This window comes from Pagrus pagrus (genome assembly GCF_965226575.1).
Source record: "Pagrus pagrus genome assembly, chromosome: 11".
Taxonomy (NCBI): Eukaryota; Metazoa; Chordata; class Actinopteri; order Spariformes; family Sparidae; genus Pagrus; species Pagrus pagrus.
Window position 1 is genome coordinate 14,198,043 of NC_140195.1, and position 23,573 is coordinate 14,221,615.

At 43.2% G+C, this 23,573-nt stretch overlaps 1 protein-coding gene across 1 annotated transcript; it reads left to right on the forward strand.

Annotated features, from left to right (window-relative positions):
• Positions 1–6,106: 6,106 nt before the first annotated feature.
• Positions 6,107–22,201, forward strand: bgnb (biglycan b). The gene is made up of 8 exons (XM_084365606.1): positions 6,107–6,389; positions 13,442–13,700; positions 17,841–17,953; positions 18,561–18,774; positions 18,912–19,022; positions 19,456–19,549; positions 20,561–20,699; positions 20,774–22,201. Exons 2-8 carry the CDS (start codon positions 13,448–13,450, stop codon positions 20,969–20,971), a joined length of 1,122 nt encoding a protein of 373 aa, XP_084221732.1. The 5' UTR covers positions 6,107–6,389; positions 13,442–13,447; the 3' UTR covers positions 20,972–22,201.
• Positions 22,202–23,573: the final 1,372 nt, after the last annotated feature.

The window sequence follows — 23,573 nt, forward strand, 5'->3', positions numbered from 1 at the left end:
TCCAGTCTAAGTCTGGGAGCAGCAGGAGGAGTCTTTGAGCAGAAGTAAAGTCGGGGTGTTTCAATGTGACTGGGGGGGTCATGAAGCAGTCAGATCTTTTGACTGCAGCGTGGGGGTCCCTGAGAGAAAGCGGAAAAATGTCTGGTGACATAGTGTGAACCTGAGGGGCCCATTAGGAAGGAAAATATCAACATCACGCAGGTTCCCTATTACCAGATGAGTTCCAACATAAACATCCACCACCAGCCGCTCAGTAAAAACACATAGAGTCACTCTGACTGTGACGGGGGCCTCAGCGAGGGCCTCGAAACATGTATAGGTGACGTCAGCCACTGTAGGATTATGTACGGTGATTGGGGTGCAAGTATGTGTGCGTGAGAGGAGCGGGGCAGCCCATTATTTGGGTTAGCAGGAGGGAACATGTTAGCGCAGAGTGGAGCTGAGGGACAAACAACAATTTGACTTTTAACACACAATACAGCGATTGTTCTGAAAAAGTATCTAAGCTGATCAGTGAAAGCTGAGAAGAGCAGCAGTTCATGTGTAGCTGAGCCCAATAAGATGTGGCTGAAGAAGAAAGAGAGGAGAGGAGATTTGAAACAGAGAAGAGAGGAAGGCAGGCAATTTTGCGTTTAGAGCCATTTTCCTGTTTGAGAGCTAAAGCCGCTGGAGCTCTGGTGTCCTGCCAACCTTATTGACAGAGTGACTTCCCAGAGCTCGATGTTCTCTTGCTTTCTCTCTGTGTGTATCTACCACTATCTCACCATCCATCTTCAGCTGTTTGTCCCTTCTCCCTATGCCCTTTTTTCACTCTCACCCCCTCCTGTACAGTTCAATACACAATACACTAACAATGCACCATTCTCCTTTCTCAACATATCTGTGATCTCGAGCCCCCTCGGAGATGCTTTGAGCTTCGCGGTGACATGAATAGGAGCCTTGTCCACAACATTTCAAGGCCAGGTAGTAGTTATGAGGACAACACAACAGAGCAAGAGGAAAAAAGCACAAACCTTGCTGCACTCTCCTCTCATCCAGTATTATTACCTATATACACTGTATAACTCCATTCAGGAACAGGACATATCAATGAATCAATCAATGAAGGTTATTTACACCCGAGAGATCATCAAAACAAAGGAAAGGAAGAACTATAAGAAGGAAAAATAAAAATAAAAACAAAAAAACCTATGTAAAAAAAACATTTAGTTACATCAAACCCCTAAAATGTTGCAGTTATGCCAGATAATTGAATAGATAAAATAATTATCTAACAATATCTAATTAATAATAATAGTTGGAAGGAAAATAAAAGTACAGTTATGTTAAATGGTGAATGGCGAAAAATACAGTTATTTAAAACATGTAGATGTCTTGATTCACGTTAACGTTGAACGTTCACGTTGCTAAAACGGGCACCAGATGCATGCGCGGGGCCACCAGCCTGCAGAAAGTCGTGATATACTTGTAGTGAAGAGAGGGCCATGTTTTGTCCACTAGAGGGGCACCCTATAGGGCAGTGTTTTTTCAAACATGGGGGCACCAGGGGGGCGATCCCACCGCCCCCTCGAGTCCACCAGTGCATTGTTGTCTGTTGCTTTACACCAAATCCTACTGCAACAAACATTCCACAGAGAAATAAAGCAACCAAACATAATATTTCATGTGAGCTGATGCAAGTGTGAGCAATTCAGTGTTGGGAGTGTGAGCTCTTTAATTTGTTAATCTGCCCGTGCAAGACACAAAAGTATATCACTTAGACTAATGAACGTAATTAAAATGATAAAACGTTGAGTCGCGCTCAGTGTGTGAAGTGGTAATTTGCCGGCTGCTGTGCACTTGCTGTGTTGACTGGCTGGCTCCAGGTATAAGTTTTCAACAGTGAGCAGCTTCTTCTGTGCCTCCAAATGAAGAACAGAAGGTCGCCTGCAGATGCCAGAGTTACAAAAGCAGGAGGGAGGGAGGGAGGGAGGAGGAGATGGACGGTTAATAAGGGAGAAAGGATGAATGGGTTGTCAAGAGGCAAGCAGATGACAAAGTTAACACGGTTATGACAACAGAGAACATGCAGGGTCTGAATATGTGATGTGAGCACACACACATGCACACATATTTATACTCTTCACTCTCTCAGCCTGGGCGTGTAATCACATGTTAGATTTCTGCTCTCAGTCTTGTGCATGTGGTGCAGCCTCCATAATTGTACAGTCATTTTTACAAACAGCACATTACTGTCTAAGAAACTACACATTCACATTTATACTGCACTTCCTACACGTACAGGCAGAGTCGAAGCTGTGCATAAAAAACGACCCAACTGCATCAGCCCTCTTTTTGCAGTTTCCCATCTTTGTTGCACAGATGGATGCTCCAGCTTTGATGTCAAATCCTCCAACCTCCCCTCCACAGCTCGTCACATGGGGTATTTTCACATTTGACAGGCTTGCCACTTCAGTGCCGTCCATCACGCAGCGTGTGACATGGCTAAACTGTTAAACCTGCATCGCGTCACACCAGACAGATGTTTCGCATCCCGCCGAGCTCAGGCCGGAGTCCGTTTGTGAGAGGTTGACCGGAGAGCGGTGTTGTGCTTTTCTTCTCACATGCTCTGCCTGTTCTACCCGGCTACAGCAGCTTCCTGTGTTTGTTATTGGAGGAGTGGGGGAGTGCTGGCTGATAAAATAAAAAGCACCAGTACACAGACACAGAGAAAAGCAGCTGAAGACTTATTTTCCCTGAGTTAGATGGCATCAAAAGCGGGTGAAGCGAGGCGAGGACGTTGTGTCTCATCCTACATGTGATTGGGTTCCAGTGTCAAGGGTCAACCCTTTGGAAACAAGAATGTGCTTACTTAACCGATCGGCCATTAGCCCCGGTGCGATCCTTTTATAGCCAGCAACTTTAATGACTATGAAATAAACTTGCATTGGGCTGAAATCCAAAAACACAGAAACAACAATATGGTCAATATTTTCTTTCTCCTCTCTCCACTGCACACAAAGGCACACACACACACACTAACTGCATGGCAGCACCTACGCAAGAGCGCTAACAAGTGGGTGTGCTAATCTCTGGAGACACGTTAGCTGAACACTCGTAGGACAAAAAAGAGTTTAATTTGGATGCCAAGCCCTCTAGCTACAGACCAACACCATAATCAACTGAACCACAGTGAAAGAGAGCGAGAGAGACGGGCAGACAGCAGAGAAATAAGGAGTGAGAACCAGAGAGCGAGACTGAATCTACAAACCAAGAGAGGAAGCAGAGGGAGGAATGTTATCTGCAAAAGACCTTTATCAAAACTGTGTCCCCCGCCAACACCCCTGCAGGGCATTGATCTGGTCTGCATGCCTTTTCCGCCACTGTGGTTACTGCACTCTGTGAGAGAAAGAAACAAGGCAGGAGTGTCAGCCCCCTCATTTTAACAGAATTGATATGGACGATGAGGGACGTGATTATGATTTTAAAATGCTACTGAAGCAGCAGAGCTCGTGGATAATGTGTACAGATAACAGATAACTGCAAACGTCTGTGTGAGGCCGACTCTGCACAGGGCCGGGGAAGAGTTTCCAGATGGTGTGGCTTGCCAAACTCACTGCCTCTGCTCTGGGTGCTGGCAATAACGGAGCAGAAATCAGAGAGAGTCAGTGAGAAAAACATTTCATCCTGCCAGAGCAAAATTTAATAGAAAACTGCAAGAAGACACAAAATCATACGTTTTATAAACACAGTGCTACAAATACTTTTTTCCGCATGATTTCGGTGGAGCTGGGTGTGATCACAATGTCCTATCCAAGTGCTAATCAGAGAGAAATGTGTTACTCAGTGTTCCTGAACTGTGACTCAGACAACATAATAAAAACCGCTGAGAAGTATAAAGTAAGGATGCGTGATATTGATTTTTTTTCAGCCAATACCGATAATAACCTGCCTCTCAAGACCGATACGGATAAGATTATCAATTATTTTCAAATTTTTTAATTGTAAAAAGAAGTTCAAAACCTGTAGTTTAAGAGGCTCGGATGCAGTGAGGAAAGACGGATGATTTAATGTCCAATATACAGTAGCTCTAATATGATTTGTTGTGTTAAAACTCTCGGGACACTTTGTCTGCTCTTCTCCTCCTTCTTCTCTTTGTTTATTGGCAGGTTTCAAACAAACTGTAAAGGTGCACACCTCTACTTACTGTATCTTGTTGAAGGGGCTCTATTTAACAGCCTGTTGCAGTTTACAATCACTTCTTGATCAGATTTAATTCCCACCCAGTCTTATCCCAGCTGTTCTGTAGTAGCTGTTTGTCTCTGTGCCTGGGAGACCTAACATCATACAGGTGTTTAAAACTAGTGGCTAAACTGTTACACTGCCCCCCCACGACTACCGGAGGTATTGCTCAGTTGGTCCGTATCTGTAAAAGCTTCCAGAAAACAGGAATAAGGACGAAATGAATGCAGAGTGTGGACAGAAGGCCCCATACCCGTATGCCTCTCTAACATTGAGCATAAATGTGCCTTAAGCATATGTTGTTTAAAGCTGCTGGACTTTGGATTTCTTTGAGAAGGACTTGGGTCGATTTTCCTCAACAGTCCAATGGATGTGACTTCCGCTTACGTAAACCAGCGACCGGTTTACACCAGAAAACACAAGTTCCAAAGAGCCCCTTTAAGTCAATGAAAGCAATTTGGTTCGAATCATCATCCATATTTATCAGCTATAATTTCACTGATATGATAGCTATGATAAAAAAAATTTCAATAGGGGGCCGATAAATTTAAGAGTGGTGTAAGGATGACATATTTTTTTAGGATAACTCCTATGGGATTTTTGAACTGGATTTTGGATTAATGCCATAAATAAACTCTGTGGCAAACACAAGGTTATGATACTTACACGTTTTGTTCAGGAACATGATCTTCACAGACGAACACCACCTTTGTAATTTTCGAAGCGTAAATTGAATTGCTAAAAGTAAAAAGCTAACGTTAGGCTATAAACGGGCTACAGTGCAGTCACATGACTTAAACGTCACCACCACAGTCTTTCTACACAATTACTCCTTGCATTTTGTATAAACTGCTTACTGTACAAGTTGTAAAGTTCAAGTTAGAATAGTTTGTAACTGAAGTTGGCCTGTAAAGACTTGTTCGGTGTGATGACGTTTAATGTCCCCGTCTACCTCTGCAGTCTCATTTAGGCACTTGTTAGCAACCGCCATTTTTAAGACACGTAAGCGGTTTATAATCATACAGTGGGACATTTAATGATGTATTTGGTGTCATAGAACAAAATGTGGTGACCACGTACCTTATTTCGGGCATTTGACTGAAGATTCAAACAAATTCATTGACTTTGAAACAAGGGAGCTTTGGAACTGATTTCTGTGTTTTAGGACGCGTTGCGACACCGTTTTTTCCCCCTAAAAATTCAAATGGTGGCTACATAAAGCTAGGTTTACCCTACAAAACCCTCTCCGACACTGAGGTGATGCTGGGCAAAGAATCACATTAATGCCACTGCACAAAGACACATTTTTCTAGCTCTTGACTTTAAGGTTTTATCCGAGGAGCGACAATATTGTGGTTTCCCCGTGGTGTCACTGTAGGCCTATGTCGCAATTACACTGTAGTGAAGTCTGTCTCAGACAATACCATGTTTTACTTTGTGTGCTAAGTGGTAGTGCGAAAATTACAATGTCTTTTCTCAGCAGTGTCTTCTGAAGCAAATTAATTACAGACCTCAGGCGCAAAGTTCAGACACAGAGCACCGTCTCCTTCTCTTTGTTCCTCTTGATGAGACATCACCATGATTTTACCATGGGGGCAATGTTTCATGTACTTGGAACAATCTCATTCAGTGGTTGCACACAGGTTACAAGCCAGTGATACCATGAAATCGAATATTTTTTTTGCTTGATGCCACTTTATGAACCATCTTAAGAGTGCCACTAACTTTATATAACTTTAACACTGTGCCAGCTACTATAGCAGCACTGTACTCAGGCCTATCCTCCTCCTCCTCCTCCTTCCTCCTTCCTCCATCCAAAAAGGGGAGAAAGGAGGCTGGCTCGCTAACTTTATGGGCTTGACCCCCCCACCCAGCTCTCAGTCATTTCCTCGGGTTTGGACTGGAGCGAGCACACACAGTGCCCTGACACGGTTCGCAGTGGCACACGTTGGCGGAGGAGCTGCGGTCGGATGTCAGAGGACCCCGGGGAAATACTGCAATAATCTCTAAATGTGATGAAAATATTAGACGAACTTTTTTTTTTTTTGGTTTAAAAAAGAAAAGTCTCCGGGATAAAAATCAGCCGCACAGAGAGAGAAAACACCCTTCAAGCTACAGTTGTTTGTTTTTTTTGGATTTGGAATTAATATCTAATTTCTGTCTATAAGGTAGGGGAGATGAACTTTAGACTGATTTTACTCGTATAAAAAAGAAAAGAAAAGAATTATAAAGTTTGTCTGACGTCTAGAAACTGTTAAACTGTCGTTATATTGATTTGATATCAAAATAATTTAGATTTAAAGTGCCTGTAAAACTCTTCTGCTACATCTTGACCTGCATTTTCACTTTTTTTTGCACTTTTAATTTGTTTAACTTTTTCTTTCATCGTTGTCTAGTGTGCAGAATTTGCACCACACGGCGACACTTGCGTCTCATTTTCTTGTTATTTCTCTGTCGCGATTATTACAAGAGGAATAGTATCCGTGTCATCGACCTACTTAATGCGACCTGTTTCATCCTCTGGCGCATCTGATGCTGAAACCTCAGCTCTTTACTCCGGACTCACGCTAGATGGCGCAACGAGTCTCTGAACGCTGCTGGGTGGAAGCTATCATTACTGGATGAGATTATAATTAAGCAAAAACTTTTCTCTCCACTCACTTTATTCTCTAATTAATGCACCTTTACGCTCTCACCCTGCTGGGAGTGCAGCAGGGTATGTGCAGCAGCTCTTTGAAGAGTCCCTGCAGCATCATTTAGGGAGAATAATTATAGTGAAACGTGCCAATCAAGTCAACCTCCTCTGGTACACACAGCCCTCTGCTGCCCTCAAATCCAGCCTCTGCACACACACACGGTGCTCAGATCGAAAAGTGTTGAGAGAGATGTTGCCTGAGGGACTGTATTCGGTAGGATGATTGCTGCGCCTTTCATCGCTGTGGTTTTGTCACATAATGTGACGCAGACAAACATAGTTTTAATGGAAGGGCTTTTTTTCCCCCTCATCTGTGCACGTCTCCAATCATTCTTAGCTGTCAGTGTATTTAACTAGGTCACCTTTAAAGAAAGGCGTCTGTGGAGTCAATGGTCGGCCAAGCTGATGCTCCAAATCCGTCTGTTTCCTTCCTGCCAATTAGCCAACCTGTGGGTTGACCACTCTGCACCTGCTCGCTGATCGGGTCTGTCTGTCCGTCCACCTGTCTGTGTCAGCGTTGTGTAATTCACAATTTGCTCTAACTTCCCCTGCAGCTTCATATTTCCCGGGCAGAGTTCAGGTCTGAGGCCAAATCAGTGGTTACATTTTGAATTAAAGGCAGGGTTCAGCTCGAGCTCTGGAAATGTTTCATTTTCCATGTTTTCACAGTCAAACGTGCTGATTGTTCCCTTCTGGTGTTTGAAAAAGCAGCCATTGTTTACAGTCTCTATTCATAGCCCACTTATGAACTGTGGGATACTCCACATTCTTTGATTGAGGCTCATCTGCCCACAGGCACGGACCCTCAGGTCTATTGTCTGTGATTCTGCCCTGCTTTGTTGTCCTGCATTGCTTTTTCTCTCCGTTCCTCTCTGGTTAGGCCTCGTCTCTGCAGCGTTGAGCAGCTTGCCACCACATCCAAGCTTGGCGGCAACAGAGAAGCTGCCAAACAGTTCCTTTTTTTAGGGATAGCAGTCACCAAATTACAGCCGCTGGGGCAGTTAACTCCACCCGAAACGCTCCTACCGGACCCGCCTAGCACTAACTTGTACTGTCTGAAAAGTACATGAAATTGGGTTGTGTGTTTTGTGTGTGTGTGTGTGTGTGTGTGTGTGTGTGTGTGTGTGTGTGTGTGTGTGTGCGTGTGTGTGTTAGTGTGTGTGTGTACCTGTCTGTCTGTGTGTGGAGGGAAGGAGACAGGGAATAAGGAAATGAGGGAGGCCAGCCAAATGACCACATCATTTTGGAGGTGGACTTCAGATTTTGAGACCAAAATTTATGGTTTACATACCATTCGTGTGTGTACATGTGAGTGTGTGTTTGGGCCACAAGCAAACATTTGTGTGGGTTTTCCATTTGTGATTTTTTTGAGGTGTCAGTTTATTGAGCTTGGCTCCTGCTCAGAACACCATGATGGTTTGAGGGGAGAAAAAAAAATACAAAACTTCTATTGAAACAAACGAATATCCCGGAGCAACGCCCTTCAAATTAGATTTGTTGTCTGCAACACAACACTGAACCGTGTCAGATATTTTATGCTCCGTCAGCACTGCGATCACGTCGAGCTGCCATGTGAAGTTAATCGACACTGAGTGTTGACGTGGCGGAAGCCAGTACACCAGCGTTGTGGCGCCAGCTGGCACCTTTGGTAAGCTGCCTGCCCCACCTTAACTCTGCTCACATGACTGCAGACACAATCAAAGGAGTGCCCCTTAATGTGGACGCAATGATAAAATGGGACTGTAGTGTGAGGCTGCACGGATCTCCAGCTCTGAGGTTTCATGCTGGTGTCAAAGGGTTCAACGTCTGCTTAAGAGACAGACAGGAACGCATTAAAACGTGTGGTGATGAAAGGAGTTGTGTGATGGTATAATTTCGTGATTTTACAGTCGTAGAAATTAAAACTTTCTCCGTGGGGAAAAGGTGGAAGCGACTAGTGTGAGCCAAGAGAAAACGGAGCTTGTGTGCACGGGTGGGTGGGAGGTATCACTGCGGTCATGGGAGACCAAACACTCCGAGAAGATGATTATTCTTGGCACCACGGAGAGCATATAGCTTAAATATATGTTTGTTTAGGTTGACGAGGGCAAAGGCCGCCTTGTGGGAACTCACATCAGAGTAATTGCGGTGGGTGTGATGGCTGACATGTGCCCACCGCTTGATGGATTGTGCGTATAGGAAATGTAAAGCTAATCTCAGACACCGAGTGTGGGAAACTCAAACAGCTGATGCACTCGTAGTGGTGGATCCCTGAAGGCACCATCTAACCCAGATGGTGCTTTCAGGGACAACTCAGCGTTTTATTATCAGTTGACATTAATCCATCCCTGTACCCTGTCTCATGTCTTCTTTCTCTGTTGCTTTTTTTCCCTCCTTAAGCCTGTTTTCACCTTTTAAATCCAGGAGTAAACCACTGGAATTCACATCTTCATTCAAGTGTCTGTCTTCTGGTGCCTGTTGTAACAGCTTCAACCACTTTTGGATATGCCTGTGTGTGTGTGCGTGTGTGTGTGTGTGTGTGTGTGTGTGTGTGTGTGTGAAGAGACAGAGATTCACGCTAGGCATGAGCCGACACACCTTCCACACAGACGGGGAATTTCCTCCTCTTTCCTCTCTTCTTTGTTCTCGATCGAAGGAAAGTAATCGTCGCTGCGGAGAGAGGATGGAAGCTAGACTGTACGGCCAAAAGTACGCGGACACCTGAGCATTAAATTCAAACGTAATTGTTTGAGCATCTCATTTAAAAAGCCAGGGACGTCAGTCTGCTGCCACAACAGCTTCCACTCTTTTGGGAGAGAATCGAGCAAGACTTTTTTAAACTGGCTGCAGGGATTTGTTCCCATTTCAAGAACGTTAATGGGGTCAGACACTGATGCTGTGTGACGATTCCTGGATCGCAGCTGACGTCAGACGCTTCAGTATTATGATATCTGTCTATTTGAACTAAGAGGTGTATAAACAGCTCCAGACTAAAAAGAATGCATTTTTACACGGGTGTCCACGTACTTTCAGCCACATAGTGCAGCTGCAAACTCTCACACATCCTTCTTGCCTATGCCGGTACACAACTCCTACTCTTTCTTTCTTTCTTTCTTTCTTTCTTTCTTTCTTTCTTTCTCTCTATCTGACCCCCCCTTACACCCCACAGCGCCTCAGAGACAAGCACAGTGCTCGAGACGAGAATAGCTGCCCATCCATCCATCCATTAAACCGCTCTTGGCCTTTTGGATGGGAGGAGAGGCCGTGGCAATAACAATTAAAATTGAAGCCTTGGGTTTTGTTTTCCTCGCAGACCGGATGTTTGACGGCTCGCGGCATAACTGCAGGGAGAGGAGAGGGATTCATACGTGCACACAGCAGGGCCAGATAAAAGTGGTTATTACAGCCAGAGAGGCTGCGTGATTGTGGGATGTAGTTCAGTCTTAACGTCATGTTGTGTTTATAGTAGTCTTACACGTCCGGTCTCCCCTTTTTTCTTCTCATCTATCATCCCCAGCGCCTCTGCCTGCAAATCTCCATCCACTACCACGTCTCGACAAATCATCGGTTGGACGGATGAGAAATGGCTCCACAGATGAGAGCATGGGTGCCGTATTTTTAGATTTACGATATATGTTGTTGCTCTTATATGTTCAGAAGTGCAGAAATTGTAGGCGTCTGAGGGTGTCTTCTGCGTACGTCCCAGCTCTTTTGAGTGTTGCGTGTCATTGTGTGATGCTGACTATATATGCCCTCGCTGTGTCCTTTTGGCTGCATTCTTCTGGCCAAGCCAAGGCCGGTGGTGTTTTTTTCTTTTTTCTGCAAAATGGTATAATTTGGCAGCTATTTTTATTGCATGGAGCAGACTACAGGGGCCAGTTATTCATGCTTCCAGACCAGGTCCATATCAAGCACAGGCTCTTTGTTTCACTGATTTTAATCTGGCGAAATAATACTTTTATTCCCTCGAATCCAGCTGAAACACTCAACAGTTGCAGTGGATTGCATAAGCAACTTAAACCACCTAAAAATGGATCCTTTACTCATGAACAGTCCCCAAAGATTGGAGGTTATGAGAAGTCAGCAAGTGTTGAATTGATGTGCTGTAAAAATCATCACCCACACGCTGCGATGTGTGTACTCTGACCACATTCTTCTTCGTGGGGTGTTTTTGTTGAGGCTCTACTTTTATAATTTAAAAGATCAGTATCAGTTTAGAAAGTTTTTTTTTTCATGAAGCGTGGAATGAGAAGCATTTCCCCCCAACATTAAAAAGCCCTCAGAACCAAACTCACAAGCTTTGTTATTGCAGCCTCCCTTTTAAGCCTTTCAAAGTTGAAAAAACTGAACAGTCAGTGCTGCTAAAAGTAGTGCCAGGACATTAGGTCAAACAGGCAGGACGTGTGTTTAAATGGTTTCACATTAAGAAGAATGGGATTGAGACAAATTACTGTTTCAAGTTCGGGGATGTCGAAAGTTCTGACACATTTGAACAAACACTCTCAAAAACTCTGTCCAAAGTCTCTCTCAGTCTCTCTGTTTACCTTCACTCCCATTCATTACTGTTATTCCTCCCTCTCCCACCCTCTGCTCTTTAATTTAATCCATCTCTTGGTTCCCAATAATGCTGACAACCAAACTTTGCATCCTGCTTCCAAAGAACATTAGATCATGTTGTGACAGGATCCTACAACTTCCCTGGAAAGCCAACTTGCATGCTAACCACTGGCATCAAGACTTCGCAGCTGTAGGATTACGGAGCCGGGGATCAGAGGAGGAATTAACACGACGGGGTTAGAGATTATCGGGTTTTAGGTCACCCAAGGGTCCAGTGAAGGACTGGGCTTCACTTCACAGGATTAGCTTCAGGTTAGAGGTCACGGCTTCCTTGTCTGAGGATCAATTGGCCTGGTAATAATTAGTTTTTCTAGGCATTAGATCTTAGGTTGAGTGGGAGGGGCCGGCTGCTGAAGTGTTGGTTAGGTCAGTGCAGACGGGATAAAGGAAGGAAACAAACACGCATGTGCTCGCATGTCTGGTGACCTCAATTTGCAGTGTGTGTGTGTGTGTGTGTGTGTGTGTGTGTGTGTGTGTGCAGCTATGACATCATGGAGTCTGTGTTTCATGACATGAGGCTCACACACATGTACATGCACACAGACGCACTTGCACACCCAGTTTCCTCTCGAAATGAATGGCGGCTTTGTTTGACCGCTCGGCTGCAGGAATAAAGTTTTCCATCGCTGAGGTGATGTCCTGCAGACTGTATCTGATTGGCCGGCGAGAGGAGACTTGCCCTCCAGGGAATGGATTCGGTGTGCAGGAAGCAGACAGTGGCACTTCGTCAGTGTGGTTTAAGTGACTTTCTTTCCCAGAGTCGACTCCTGGCAAGTTTCCCCGGGGGAATGAGTGCATTTCTCCTCACCAGCCTGCACCTCCTGGTCTGCCTGTGAGGTGTGGTGTAAACACTGAGGCTTTGTAATTAAGGACAAGCAGACCATTTCATAATACTTCAATGTCCATTTATCGCTCACCATCACCCATAGCTATTAATTTAATGCCCTCGTGCACATGGGTTGGATTAACCTGTGCAAAGGTTTGTTATTGGGCTCCTGGTGACGGCCCTCACAGTGTGCACACACACACACACACACACCCGCTGTCGCTCACACGTTGCCAGTGCATTCAGCAGACTATACATGGCAGCATTATTATTTGCCCCTGAAACCAAACAGTACTTCTATGCTGGATTAAGATGGTGCCAGGTTTTTTGTGCAGTCGTCAGTCTGTGTGGATATTTGGAATAAACACAACTTTTTAGGAATGTGTGCCACGTAAGCACAATATGGCAATAAAGCTCTTAAAACTAGATTTCAGTTTTGTATTCATAACTCTAATTAATTAAATTACAAGTATCAACTGATACACAGTTGGTGTGGGCACTGGTGGATTGGTGGCCCCCATGTTAAAAATTGATAATAATTGATACAAACAGGCTGGAAACACCTTTTAGCATCACGCAATTCAATTCAACAGCACCACAAACTAGGACAGCTCCAAAAAAGACCATTAAGTTGAATCAACACCTCTTTAAAAAACATACTCTTTACCTCCACCAAGGGGGTTATGTTTTCGGATCCAGGAATTTTCTCACTTTCTTTAACATTGCGAGATTGCAGGGCGTTTTTCTACATTTTTGCTAATTTCTCAGGGAATAATACATAAATCTTCAAGTCAGGACAATTTGATGCAGATCCTAGTGGTGAGCTTAAATCATGGTTAAGCAGTAATGGGTGGTTGAACATTTACAGGGCTACCGAGGTTGATATTAGATTAGGCTTGTTTGAATTAAATGGGACTGCAGGGCGTCGGCGGAGGTATGCGCTCTACTGAGTGCCATTTTAATTTCGAGTGCAGGATTTATTGTAGGGCTGCATTACTTCTGAATTGTTACAACCTATAAACTGCCTGCAGAGTGTATATATATTGATGTACATGAAACTGACGCTGCTCTCCTTCCTCTTTGTGTTTCCTCATGTGTCTTAGTTAAAGATGCTGCCACACTGCTCCCTCCTGCTGCTGCTGTGCGTGGTCCGGCTGCTCTCCCCCTCCTCGGCCCTGCCCTTCGAGCAGAGAGGCTTCTGGGATTTCGCCATGGACAGCATGGACAGCATGGACAGCATGATGACGATGATGAGGGACGAGGAAGAAGGCTCGGCCGTAGAGGAGATCCTCCCCCCTGACATACCCATGTGCCCCTTCGGCTGCCACTGTCAGCTCCGGGTCGTCCAGTGCTCTGACCTCGGTCAGTGAGAGTGTGTGAAACAACAGAGATGCATGTCTGGGATGCTTGGTCATCATTTCAGAGTGTGTGTGTCCGTGTGTGTGTGAGCAAGACCCACTCCAGCCTTGCATGACTATCATAGCTTCAGAGACTAAAGCCCCCCTTTGGTGTATTATATAAGGGAGGAATTTCTTCCTTGGAGATAATGCTGGTGTATTTTGACAAGGAAAGGCATGTCTTTGAGGGATTTTGTGTTCCAGACTTTGTGTGTAGATACTGGGTGGGAAAGGAAGACAGGGATGGTGTGAGCAGAAAAAGGAAAAAAGACTGGGACAAGAGGAGGAAGACAAAATAAGACGGAGAAAGACACAGTAGTCGACATAAAAAAGGGAAAAACTTTGATGGGAGGAGATGAAAAGTTTACAATTTCCTCACTGTCTTTAAGGAGCTGTTTCATGTTGTTTTTCGGGATGTAGACGGGATGTTTAAAGGAAAGCCAAAACAGGAGGAAGGGAGGATGGAGGGTTGGTTTTAAAGGGATTTAAGAATGGAGGAGAGGGTTAAAAGGAAAGGATGATAAAATACATAAAAGTTGTGTTTATGTGTACACTCGAAGAGGTTTTGAATGAAAAAAAAAGGACGTGAGGATGACGAATATTTACAGTTATGAGTTCCAGGAGACAAATACACACATAGAGGAAAGGATACAAAAATATTTAGCCATTTCTCGATCTTAAAATATGATTTCCATGATGCTTTTACAGTCTGACTTAATTTTAGTCATGTTTCCATATAAGCACACGCTACAATTTCCCAACTGTGGATATAATAAGTGCACGCTGTTCTTCCTGTGTCTATTCTTACGGGAAGCTGCATGCACTCGTATTTGTGGATATAAAGATTCCTCACTTTATACTGGCTATATAACTCTAATAAGCTGTCTGTCTTTAGACATAATGGTTTTGCCGAATCATCATTTTACAAGCTCTATGTATTTACTGTCCCCAGTCTCTCTCTGCAGCGAGTAAATGTGGAAGCGTATAATTTCCGAGATGTCAAGTGCTTATTTAGAGCAGATGTATTTTGGCGATGGCGTCTGTCTCCTCTCAGTGTGCATCCCGGCATGATGTCGGGTATTTGTGTTCAGGGGCGCTGGGGTTTAGGAGGGTGCTAGTTTTGTCAGTTTGTGGTAAGGGCTTTGAGATTTGTGGCAGATGCGGGCGAGGTGCTGTGGTTTGGAGGGTTTAGAGGGTTAAGAGATTCAGTTAATCACGGTGTCGGCAAAAGTTTTTCTCAGGTCTGTTTATTGTGTCTGACACGGGCGTACGAATGAGAAGGTTTCCGAGAGCTGCAGGTGTTGACTGGAAGGTGAATATTTCCTACCGCATGAATCCGCCTGGAAACATTCTGCACTTGTAGAGTCATATTTCTCTCACAGCAGCTGTAATAGCTTTATTATATTTGAGAGAAGTAAATCATAGAGGCTGAGTTTGGTTTACAACTTAATCTTGATCTTTCATCCACAACTTTAATGAATTGATCTGTGCTCCCTGGAGGCAAAAGGCTCATTTTCTTGGATGAGGCTACACCATTAAGTTCCTCTTCTCTCTCAGCACTGCGAGGACGTGGTTTGAGCAGAATGGCAGAGGGAGCTGCTGAGGGTTTGATCCTGTGTGGTGACACAGGAGGGTGTGGCGCAGTACAACCAAAGCCATATATCTAAACTTAACTCTAGATGGACAGCTCTGGGTAGAGTCCTGTGGGTCAGATGTGGTTGGTGGCAAACTGGATCCCAGTGGGACAGCTGGCGCTTTCTCACCAGCGAGTCTGGTTGCATCATGGTCGTGGTCCAGATGAGGTCGGGCCTGGTCGGCATTCGCTTACAGTGGGCTGTCTGCGCCGCTGACCACATCTGATACACCCGTCCACGTGGCTCTGTGATGTGGTCTTGTTAATGAGCACTGGTTGCTGTGTTTGTGCGTGTGCTGAGTCATTTTTCCAGAGACATCCCTTTGTGGAATTATGCAGGTGTATTTCTTAATGCTGACCAATTGATGAAACCAGTGGTGGAAACTAACTCAGTACAGTATTTGTACTTTATTTGTATTTCCATTTCTTCTGATACTTTTCGGATATTTCACTGTTCACAAGCAATTAAATGATTTTAAATTAAATTAAAATGACCAATAGAATGTGGAGAAATAACTGCTTGGATGTAATGAAATGCTCCGGAAATATCTGCCGAAGATAGCATGCTAACCAGCTAGCCCTGGCCCGTCACGGTCATGGACCTATTACTACTGGACACAGCCTTGCTCAATGGCGCATGAAGCCAAAAGTGCGCACTACAGATGCTTCTTTCACAATATAAGCTTATGGGAAAAAGTCTTCTTGGGATGCAGTGCACCACGTGACGATGTAATTACACGGTTTGGCCACTACGAAAACTGGCTTCAAAGCCTGGCGCTCCTCCTGCGGGCTTGGTCACGGTCCAACACTCCCTTGCTGCTCACAGTCCAAACTGCTAGCTGCACAGCTTACTGAGCTAACTACCTAATGGCAGCTACAGTTAGCACAGGTTACTCTTGTGATTTGCTGCCCCCTATGGGTTTGGAGGATGAATTCGGCAGGCAGCCAATTTTTGCATATTGCACCTTTAAGCAAATGTAAAGGTTTATAAACATCAGCTGCAGCTTTAAAATGATCATCCACATTCATATGTTCAACTTCATTAACAATCTCCAAAGAACTATAAACAGTAATTGCAACTTTGAAACAATAATGCGTAATTAAATTTATAAGCAATTCATTTTTTGTTACAGGGAAAAAACTCTCACCTAAAGTTTATTTAACTATAAATTTACCATTTATTAATAATGGTTATCATAATGTGTACATTTATTTTTACAACATCAGTTACTAGTTACTTTCCAGATTAAGTTTAATTCTACAAAATATAATCAACAGATAAATTATAATATTATTAAATCAATGGCCAATAAACCTGATATATAATAGACATTATTTTAAAATGGGCAATTGTGTATACTGAGTACTTTTACCTTTTTATGCTCACACTTAAAATACTTTTACTTGAGTAAAAGTGTATTTTTACACTGTGGTAATAACAAAATCAAGAAAAAACTCCTGCACACCGTTCACTTCACTTACAATTAAGTTTAATGACAACATTTCGGTACTCAGACCTTCATCAGGTTCTCTCATGACCATCAAACAACCTGATGAAGGTCTGAGTACCGAAACGTTGTCATTAAACTTAATTGCAAGTGAAGTGAACAGTGTGCAGGAGTTTTTTCCTGATTTTGTCGGCCCTTGGTCTTCTCCTACGCACCTGTTGATCCACAGGTATGCAAAGGCTGTACTCCGTGAATCTTTCTACACTGTGGTATTGAAAATTTTAATTAAGAATAACATCCACTTGTTGCACCCTATTCTTGCCCTTTTTAATGTGTTGCTCGGTAATCAACACGTATAAACAACAGTAATCATAACAGCTTTTGGCAAACCTGTCACTGCGTGTGTGTCACGGAGAAGCTGAAATTAAGACACGTGCATTCCCGCATGGAATGACAGCTGCACCGCTTACACATTAACACGCAGCTTGTATAATTTCTCACTTTGTATGTGTCAGGGTTGTGCCCTCTCTTTTATTTGATGTGTGATTTTTTGATTTAAGTCGCATCCTTTGTGACTTCTGTCAAATGGAAACCAGATGGAAAACATCTGCTGTCCCCATCTGGCGTGAGGGGAACACACGTTTTTGTGTGTTTGAGAGAGTGTATATATGTGTGTGTGTGTGTGTGTGTGTGTCGTTGTCAGTGACAAACCAGTAATGTTATGACGTCTCTGGGTGACCTCCATGATTGTGTCTGTGTCCACCTCTCATTAAAATAATAGTCGAGGTGGCCCAAAGTGCTCATTTGCGATTGTGTGGGTGTGATTGGGTGAATTTTTAGGCCTGAAGGAGGTTTTAAATCACACAGTGACTATTTATTTTCCAAGGTCTATGTCTGACTAAGACATCCTAAGAGCTCGCCCATTGAAAACAAACTGGTTTTTTGGGTGTTGGTTCAAAGTCATCCATGGAAGCATTTAATGGAGTGTGATTCCCCTCTGTGTTTTTTCTGGTCTTGTCCTCAGGTCTGACCGAGGTGCCAAAGAATATTCCTCGGGACACCAAGTTCCTGGACCTGCAGAACAACCGCATCACTGAGCTCAAAGAGAACGACTTCGCAGGACTCACTAACTTATACGTAAGAGACGCACACGGTCCGGTCACATTCATAATGTCCCTCTCAGCATTAGATCAGCACCTCTCAAGGATGTGTAATCGACTCAGCTCAGCTTGTGTTGGCCTCAGTGGTGTGAAATGTCATTATGACCCTCCGTCTCCTCAGAGATTTAGGGGTTCATTTCCTTTCTTTTTCGCCCTCCGCCGCCCTTTGCTCTGAGAGCTTTAATTGTATTAAAGTTGGAGCCCGAGGCCAAATGGGAGTATCCAAGCTCACATCCTTGCCTCTCTGAGCAGAAAGGATTTGCTCACTCCTGACCTGCTTTCAAGAGCGCTGACCAAAAGCAATATTAAGTCTGGCAGTGTAGAAAACTCCAGACATGACATTACACAATAACATCTCTATTAAGGTCTGTTTACCTCAGCCTACATCTGTCTCCATCTCCCAGCCAGCGCAGGTGGGAGACAGTCTGTTGGATGATGGACTGCTGCAAACACGAACTCTTGTGCACACTTGTGAATTAATTTAGCCTTCTTTTTATTTTCCGCCTGTCTGGGTGATGTTTTCACACAAATCAAATGAAGTGGCTGTTGAATTTTGCCTCTCCGTTATTGCTTTTTTTTTATAGGGTCTGTCTCTAAGGAATAACCATATTTCCAAAGTCCACCCCAGAGCATTCGTGCCGCTGAAGCACATGCAGAAGCTCTACTTCTCCAAGAATCTGCTGACCACCATCCCCAAGAACCTGCCAGCTTCTCTGGTTGAGATGAGGATCCACGAGAACCGCATCAAGAAGGTGGCAGCTGGAGCCTTCGCAGGACTGAGCAACATGAACTGCATAGGTCAGCATTTCTGATGACTTTAACAAATTTAGGCTATATTCGGAGGTTCCCACCACTGTCTGACATTGGCAGTGGACTTTGAAGATTAAAGAGACTGTATTTTATTTCGTGCCACAAATATTCTCTTCATCTCGCAGAAATGGGAGCAAACCCCATCCATAACAGTGGTTTTGAGCCTGGAGCCTTCAAGGGACTGAAACTGAATTTCCTGCGTATATCGGAGGCCAAACTGACCGGGGTGCCAAAAGGTAACAGCTCATCTGTGTGACTCACATATCTAAACATTCACACAGACATAACACAGGCTGTCTTTGAGGCGATAGTTCAGCATTTTGGGAAATACACTTATTAGATTAGCTGATACTACTGTGACATCTGGATGCTAAAGATGAAGCCAGCAGCTAATAAGCTTCACACAAATGTTAGAAACAAGAGGAAACAGGTGGCCTGGCTCAGAACCTCTAAAATCCATTAACATGATATATCTCATTTGTTTAATCCTTACAACGGTGTCTTCGCTTGTTGCCTGGCAACAACATAGTGACCACATGGCTCCAGGAGGTCACCATTCCCGGAAAAGAAATAATCTGCCACGCAACTGCCTACATAACCACATTTTTTTCAACAAAATCAAATCTCACACTAAAGTAAAGCCTTACAAGTTTGGTGTCTGCCTTTCAGATCTCCCAGAGAGTCTCCATGAGCTTCACCTGGACCACAACGAGATCCAGGCTGTGGAACTGGAGGACCTGAGCCGCTACAAAAACCTGTACAGGTATCTGTCGCACTTCGGCATCACACTCTTTTCCAACCACAACTAATTCCTTCCTCCCTGTGGGATTTGCTTGCATACCTGTTCTTGAGAGATACATGCCCAGCCGGCAGTGCCCCTCAGGGGTAATAATATGAACTACATTGACATGCTGCTAAAAAGTAGCAGGATAACCGGTTTTAGCCAGTTCATGCTTATGAGGGATTTCCCACTGTAATGAAAATAGCAGTTTCTCTCCCTCATCTATCATAAGGTGAAAACTTTCTAACAAGTATCTTAAAGGGACACTTCAGCCCCAAATCAAAAATACTATGATATTGGTGTGATAATTTCTGCCTTCCCTGTTATATAAAATGGAAATAGATGGCACTTGGCCTGCCAAAATATAAACTTGCAAAACTCAACAGCAATGTCTCTTTCCCAAAATCATGAGCCGGTTATAGAGCCGGACCTATTTGTGAGCAGTTTAATGTAACTATTTTCTTTCCGTATTACTGAACCACGCCTACATCGGGGTGTAAACATTAATCATTTGCTCAGCTTTAACGTCATCTTGCTTAGTTAGCTCAGTTAGCTATTGGGTGCCATCTATTTCCATTGTATTTCAAGAGAGTGTCAATATCTGTAAAACTTAGCAACTCACACTCATCACACAATCTAGATGGATAAATTGCACGACAGACAAGAGGAAAAATATGTATTTTTATTTTGGGGTGAACTGTCCCTTTAAGCTGGTTTCTTTAGCAGGCCTTTTTGAAAGCACAGGCTTTCTCTTCTACTCCTTTCTTATGTTACACTTGTGTAATGTAATGTGTTATTTTATGGTCACGGGAGTGTAAGGCTGATGTGGCCCTCATTCTCACCTGGCTCAGTACCTCCGCCTTGCACTGATATTTATCAGGGAATTTGCAGCTACTCATGCTCACACTCGTCAAACAGTTAAGCTAAATGTACCTTGCAGTGGCCTAATTTCTCCCAATTTCACATTTCTCCTTCGTGTCTCACTTTTTCCAGGCTGGGCCTTGGCTATAACCATATCCGTAACATAGAGAACGGCAGTCTGTCCTACCTCCCCAGACTGAGAGAGCTACATCTGGAGAACAACCGCCTCACCCGTGTCCCCAGAGGCCTCCCAGATATGAAATACCTCCAGGTGAGTCTCACATGCATAGATTTTGTTTCACGCGATGCTCGACTCAACCTCTACGTCACTACTCTGCTTTCTAGGTGGTGTACCTTCATTCCAACAACATCGACCAGGTGACCGTGGATGACTTCTGCCCTCGGGGATTCGGGATGAAGAGGGCCTTCTATAACGGCATCAGCCTGTTTGCTAACCCTGTCAACTACTGGGAGGTGCAGCCTGCCACGTTCCGCTGCGTCAGTGACCGGCTGGCCATTCAGTTTGGCAATTATAAAAAGTAAAGATGCTGAGAGGCGGAGACAGAGAGGGGAAGGGGGTGGAGGAGGAGCAGATAATTTAAATAATGAAAGAAACCTGAGAAACAGAGGGAGGGGAGCTCATATTTGAGATGATTATTATTATAATTACTATTGTTGTTTTCTGAGAGATGAGAACTGATGAGTTTGAAAGAGAAGTGAAAAATCCAAACACATAACTTGAAGGGAGTGGAAAGCAAAGTTTTTCTGCATTTTTGAATTTAAGGTTTTGAAGGTTTTGCCATCAGAAATGGATGAAACAGAGGAGACTCTCTGAGAAGAATGTTTTCCCCCGGCCTAAATCGATGAAAAATGAAAACTTGTGAAGCATTTCATCCCATGTTTTGTACACAATAGTTCTTATTGTGATAGAAGTCATTTTTCTTTTATTAACATTTTTAAGATTACGAGTTAAGAAATAGAAAAGCAATGCATTATAGATTTTTTTAAATATACATAAAAGGTGCTCTGTGTGACTTTCTGTGTGTGCTTGATTTGGGAAAAACATCACATCGTCCTGTTTCACCGATGCAAAGCCATTTGGCCCTCATTTCTGTGATTAAATTGTACTGTATTCATAAACAAGTAGTCACAGATTTGGGGCTATTTTTTAATCATTTACAGTCACAAAAACCATCGTACGCAAAAAGTAGAAACTTTAATTCAAGTTAACCAGTCGAAAAACATTTTTGTACATATCATGGCAATAAGTACATTCTAAAATTCCCTCCGCCAGTGCAAAACATTATTTTCTTATTGATCTGAGGTAACTGAACCACGAGCCTGCCTGTGCAAGGAGTCTATTCTGTGCCTTTACTAATATTATGCTGTCTGTATGATACTTTAATACAGTATTCCTTGAGGGGACACTGTAGTGGGGGTTTGCCCCAGTTAGAGAAAACACACATCCGCTTTGCTTTGAGACAATGAAGGCAGTGTGTTTACATAGTGCTACAAACAATAGTAGTGTTAATGCATTGTTTTGCACAGTTTTTCTGTTATGCTTTATCTGCTTCAGGGTCGTATTTAGGTTGGTAGACCTATGTGGAACTACTCTGGCCATAAGTATTCTGTCTCTGTTCTGTTTCTGTTCTGTAATCTGACAAGCTATACTGCTGCATGTGAATAAAGACATTTTTAGCCTGCTGCATAAAGCCAGAGAACAACTGATGCCCCTGGGTTGGATGCTGTGTGAATAATAAAGAAGAAATATCACTTTGTGTAGAGAAAGTTTGAGTCCACACTTTATAATGTACAATTTATAATACAAACACATACAGCAAGATGGAATGATGGGAAATTAGGTTTAGGAGGTGATATTGTGGACAGGATGTGTCATCAGGTCCTTAAGATGTCTTAAATTTAAATCTACTGATACTGGCCCGAAGTCATGAAATTGTCATGGGTTTGAATCAATTATTTTAAATTATTTCAATATGAATATTTAATCTGATATTTAAAAATGGAAAACAAATTCGGAATAGCAACAATAACCATTTGTAATTTGCACACATACTTAAAGGATAGTTCACCCAAAAATTAAAATTCACTCATCATCTACTCACACACATGCCCATGGAAAGTCAGAGGATGTTTTGTAGTCCACACAACATTTCTGAAGCTTCACAGCAAAACAGCAAGGCAGCATTCTCCTAAACAACTGAAGTAGATTGGGACTTGTTTTAAGGTTAAAAAAACAAGACAAAAATAAAAATAAATTGACCCATGCAGCTCGTCCAGCATAACCCAAGTCTCTTGAAGCCCTTAGATCCCAAACTGATTTGAAAAGACGTTATACACAACCTCCACATGCCGTCAAGCTTGTGCCCCGACTTCAGATGGGTGAGCTGTAACGCTTTTAGTTTAGCAGCTACAGCAGAGATTTCTGCTTTAAACAGGTGTGAATCAGTTTGGGATGTCGGTGCATTACGAGACTTGGATTGCACAATCGAGTTTTTAACATCGCATTACATTCTCAAAATTGCAATCAGAATATTTAATCTGATACCTTTAAATGGAAAATAAATTCAGAATAGTCACATTAGTCATTTGTACACACGCTTAAGCTGCCAACCCAGTCGCCACAATAATGTGGCAATACAAATTTCTGTGGATGTGTTGAAACTCTACACTTCTTTATGGTGCAGCTTTCCTATTCTTAAGGATCCATTTTCTATTTTATGTCGTGACAATGCTGTGCTTGTGATTTGGTTTGACTTAGAAATAGAACACACTACACACGTTATGGTTCAGAAAGGATCGTGTTTACTTGCTCAGCTAACAGTCTTTTTCAGATGAAAAGGATGAAAAGTGTTTAATTTATGCTCTGTGATTTTCATGTTCTTTGTGTTTGTGTCTGAGAATTATTTTTAGCTACTACACATGTACCGACTGGTCGCACCACACTTTTTTGGTCACATTCCTACTATATTGTGAGAGTCTTTTGTCTTTTCTGTGGGATTCAATCCTACAATTTGAGGCTCTTCCCCAGATTTCCTAAGTCTGGTGCTTTCACAGAAGACTATCTACAGCAGTAATGATGAACACTCACTCCCACACATTTTCACACTGGCAAAATACACTTAAA